General features: G+C 45.1%; 1 protein-coding gene across 2 annotated transcripts in view; it reads left to right on the forward strand.

Moving 5' to 3' along the window:
- STAG1 (STAG1 cohesin complex component) overlaps window positions 1–3,799 on the forward strand; it is a 166,126-nt gene extending 162,327 nt beyond the window's left edge. For both annotated transcript variants that reach the window (XM_083868709.1, XM_083868708.1), the window contains one exon: window positions 62–3,799. In XM_083868709.1, the coding sequence (XP_083724835.1) occupies window positions 62–85 (24 nt within the window). In that variant the 3' untranslated portion in view covers window positions 86–3,799. The remainder of the gene's footprint in view (window positions 1–61) is intronic.
- The last annotated feature ends 836 nt before the right edge of the window (window positions 3,800–4,635 follow it).

Raw genomic sequence — 4,635 nt, forward strand, 5'->3', positions numbered from 1 at the left:
TGCTTTGAGCTCTGCTCTTGTCCCGCCCCATGTAACCGCTGTCTTTTCCCCCCTTTTCCAGGGATTTGGCATGCCCATGTTCTGAAGTCTGGCGAAGACCTTTTACAAACTTGGAACTCTATTGTTTAGAGCTAGAGGCCTATATACTGTGATAGCTTGTATGAAAACCACATTTTTGATGTGATACGGTTTGATTTTTAACCAAATGATTGAGGTCAACCCCTTGGTGTAGTGACGGAGAGAAGAGGAGCTTCTTAATGACACACGGGAATGTTGGCCAATCCAGTCACCTCAGAAGGGCTGACCTAAAAAATCATTTGTATCCCTGTTCTTGACTGTCCTAATACGGATTTTTTTTTTCTGGATGAGGAGGAAGTTTTAAATTGTTAAGACAGCTGTCAAAATAAACACTGTTCTACATGTGTTTTCTGAAAACAACATTGAGTGAAAACAGAACTTTTTAACTTTATTTTTCTGCTGTACAATTTAAAACAGTTTTAACATTTGCCTTTTTATGTTTTCAAAGCTAGCCATTTTTATTAAACCTATGCCTATCAGCCACTGACTAGCAAGGCTGCTGTAAGCAGGTCGTTCTGGCTACGGAAAAGTGTTTTGGAACACACTGGATTTGATTAACATTATGGTACGCTTATGTCCTCTCATAGGCATGGAGAAGAACACTCTCAGAGAAGAGGTTAGAATTCTAATGACGTGCATCTCTGCCAAAAAATTTCAGATTCTGATATGATAAACCCAGATTTTATACTCTTGAGAAGATTTATTTTTATTTATAATGGGACATAAAGTAAGAGATGTCCATGAAGCCACTTTTCCAACAGATGCTGTGTAACATTCATTTTATATAGCACATGGGGACACAAAAACAGTAAATTTTCTATTGGTACTTGCTCTGTGCATTTTTAGCAACTTATACCAGCAAATAAAGTATTCTCAGTAAAACACACAAATGGTTCTCAAGTAATCACTTTGCTGTTTTTACTACCTATTTCAAGCCTGCCAACACAAGGTACATAAACAGCAACTTTCCTATTAAAAAAAAAAATAGTTCAAGGGTGGGGGAAAGGATCACTTTAGCATACTAAAAGTAATTTTAACTGTACCATAAAACAGAGTCTACTTTCCATGCCGTAAATACCCTTTTCTGCTATTTTTGTAAATTAATTTTGCCAGTTAGAAGTACTGTATGTGCTGCATAGAAATTTGTGCTTAGATGGTGAAGTTCTTAAGCTTACAATGGAATACAGCTACATTTTCAGTGTTAACTGTGCATATTGAGAGTAATTCTTTGGAAAAAAAAAGATTTTTCAAAAAAGCTAAAAAGGTCAAAAAAAATTCCAAAAAACCCCCAAAACATTCTCAGCTAATTCATTGTACTAAGATATTTTTCAATGTCTTCAATAATTTGGAATTTCATTATGCTTCGATTTTATGACTCGACGTAGTAGCTGCTCCTTACCCAGCCTGGCCTGGCACCAGCAGTGCTGGCCCTCCACAGCTCCAGATCTCCACAATTGGCCCCAAAAACCTTCATCTTTCTGCACTCAGCAGCAGTTGAGATACAAAGCAGACCGACCCACTTGGAGCACAGCAGTTTCAGAGGTGCTTTAGTTTTAGCAACTGCAGAATAATCACGGAGCTTTTTTCTGTTTGAAGCTTACTGGACACCAGCCCAACCCCTCAGTGCCCAGTGTGGGCAGGGAAAAAGCCCAAATTGACCCAGGCCAGCACCTCACCCAGCTGAGCTTGGCTCTCACAACATGTGCACTTCTCAGACACGGTTGCCAAAAATGTCTGACCAGGTAATTCAGCCATTCCTTAGTGTGGGTTGGGGATGTATTGATCCCAAGAAGTAGCTGGAACTTTATAAACCCTGTTACCTCCCCCTGTGTGCACCCCCACGGCCTGGGGGCAGGAATGGCTGCAGGACCTGTCCCAGGATCACTCTGTGAGCATGGTGGCACAACAGATGCTGCCTAGTTTGAGTCAGAGTCTCAGACAAACCTTGTGCTTCACAGTCCTCTGTGTGGAAAACTGATTCCTAATTTAACATTGTAGAATACTGTATAACAAAACATTTATTATCATGGTACCTGCAATGGGTCTCCAGTTCAGTTTGCAGTCAATAGGTTTTTGTATTATGAGTGTCTCCTTGATTGGTTTTGCTAGTAATTCTGTAAATTGTACATTTACAATATGAGGTTTTTTTTTCCTTTTGTACAATTTAAAACTGATGCTTCACCTTTCATTTAATAAACTATTCAAAATCATGAGTATGATGAGCACCCTCTTCACTATAGTTTTCTTTTAAAAGTGCTTGTTTGGACCATCACATTTTGTCATCCCATTTAGTAGTAGGAATTCAAGGAATTATTAATCAAGGCAAAACTGACAGGTAGCTTTCATATAGTCCAGGCTTCACAACCAGACCTGTACCCCACTCCCCTACCACTTAGCCTCAAGAGGGATGGAAACCCTCTCTGGGCTTCCTTCTCCCCTCCTTCATGGTGTGGTTTGGTTGTGGGGGGTAGAGGGGTGGTTAATGTGAGATTGCAAATCTGGGAAGGCCCCACACCAGGTGCAAGTGCTGCACTGCTAAAACTTACAACTTCTTGAACTGCCACAAGGTTTGAGAAGAATTTCTCTCTTCTGCTCTACACGCCTGAAGTGACCTGGAGTCTTTGGGAAGAAAGTGCCATGGGAAAGGCTTGACAGCTCTAACAACCAGCTGGGCTAAATGAAGTTTCACACATCCCTGAAACAAAATGTCCATGTTATTCCTGTGGCTCAGGGAGCAAGGTGCTATTTTTGTCCAACCCATGAATGATTTCATCTCTGTAGTGCTAAAGAGAACTGACTGGTTTATCACCTGGCCCAGTTCCTAAGGAAAAATCACTGGAGTCAGGAAGAGGAACAACATGCAGCAGCTGAGGCACAGAGATGATTCACGGCCTCAACTACTCCCAAGACAGAGCCTGAAAGCTGTCTCCAAATGCTTGTAAGTTATGGCAACTCCTGCTGCACTGAGGAACACAGTAAGTAACTTGCCTTGCTGTTAAGTTCAACGGCTGCACATTGTTGAAGGGATTTTATTTTGTACCTCTTGTTTTTTTAGGTTACTGGACTTCAAGGAGATTCTCAGAAGCCTGATCAGAGCAGCTTTCAAGCCTGTTTCCAACATCTCCTGATAGAGCAACTGCCTCTTTGGAAATGGAGAGGATCTAAAAGCCCAGTTCTTATCCTGGCAAGGGATGGGAGAGAGGATGGAGTCTGTAACAATAATGAGGTTAGGAAACAACTAACAAAGCTGTACTTTTCTCTCTATGAAAAGTAGGTTTCTCATGGAGTGTCTCCTGACTCTGGGCAGGCTGAAGAAGGTGAGCAAGCTGTTTATGTATCCCTTCACCTATCACAGCTTCTGCCTCTAAACCAGCTGTACCTTTGGAAAATCTTGGTCATTATAAACCCTTAGTTTGCTCACAGTTAACTAAAAACTCCCACCATGGCCATGAAACCCAGCACAGTAACGTTTCCATTTCTCTTCCCCTGTTGCTGCAGCCAGCTCCCCTCCCTGGGACAGCACGAAGACCCTTTTCCTGCTGAGGCACAGACATGGAGGTCATGCAGCTCCTCTGAAAGTGCTGCAGCCAGGACAGCTGCACAGTGTGTCTGCAGCCTGAAGGTGCTGCCTCCCATGCATCCAGAAACCTGGGGAGCTGGGACTCTACTCAAAATGCTCCTTTTATATTGTGCTTTTAGGTGATGTTTAGCTGTTTCTTCTCCCACCCCACCCCCCCCACCCCACCCCAGGTAGAGGCTCCAAGCTCCAGAGCTCTACTCCTGCACTTTCCTGGGAAGAGAAGCTACCTGGGACACAGCCATCCTACCCCTCTCCTCCTTCAGGCTCGTGCTGGGGAGTGAGCAGCAGCAGCTGCAGGGCAGGTAGGGAGGCTCTGTCTCACAGCCAGGTCACTACAGCCCCTCCTGTGCGTGGCAGCTGGTGCAGCAGCACTCAGTGTGACACTGGCTGTTCCTCACTGCCTTGGGGCTGGGGGAAGTTACAGCCTCTGCTGAGCAGGTGAGCACAGGCCCAGGCCTGAGCAGTGTAACACTGCCTGCAGTGGTTCCTGGCCAGGCTGGCAAATAATCCCAGAGAAAGGAAGCTGGAAGGGACCTCTGGAGGTCTCTGTTCCAGCCTCTGCTGAGGGAGGAGGGTTTGCATGTCCCACCAAAACTGCCCTTTTTTGTCTGCTGTTCTTAAGAGGGGACTGGCTGTGCCTCCCCTGTGCCACCCACCTCTGCTCTGAGATCCAGCTGCTGCAGCCAGCAGGAAAAACTGTCACAAGCCAGAGACTACCAGAGGAACAGCACAACTGAGTCCAGGATCAGGAGGGCCTGGTCTCTGGGCACTAGAATTCCACAGGGGCCCAACTTTCCAGCAGTGGGAGGTGGCTCAGCCCTGCCTGAGCACCTCCAGGGCCTGTGGAATGAGAGAGCCATGGGAATGGTTGACCTTGAGCAATTAGTAACAGCTCACCTGCAGCAGGCAGAGCAGGGTCTGTTGAGTATTAACCACCAAGAAAGGGCTTAGAAAGGTAAGCTGGTCAGAGTCCCAAA

Source organism: Zosterops lateralis, assembly GCF_965231275.1.
Source record: "Zosterops lateralis genome assembly, chromosome: 10".
Classification (NCBI taxonomy): domain Eukaryota; kingdom Metazoa; phylum Chordata; class Aves; order Passeriformes; family Zosteropidae; genus Zosterops; species Zosterops lateralis.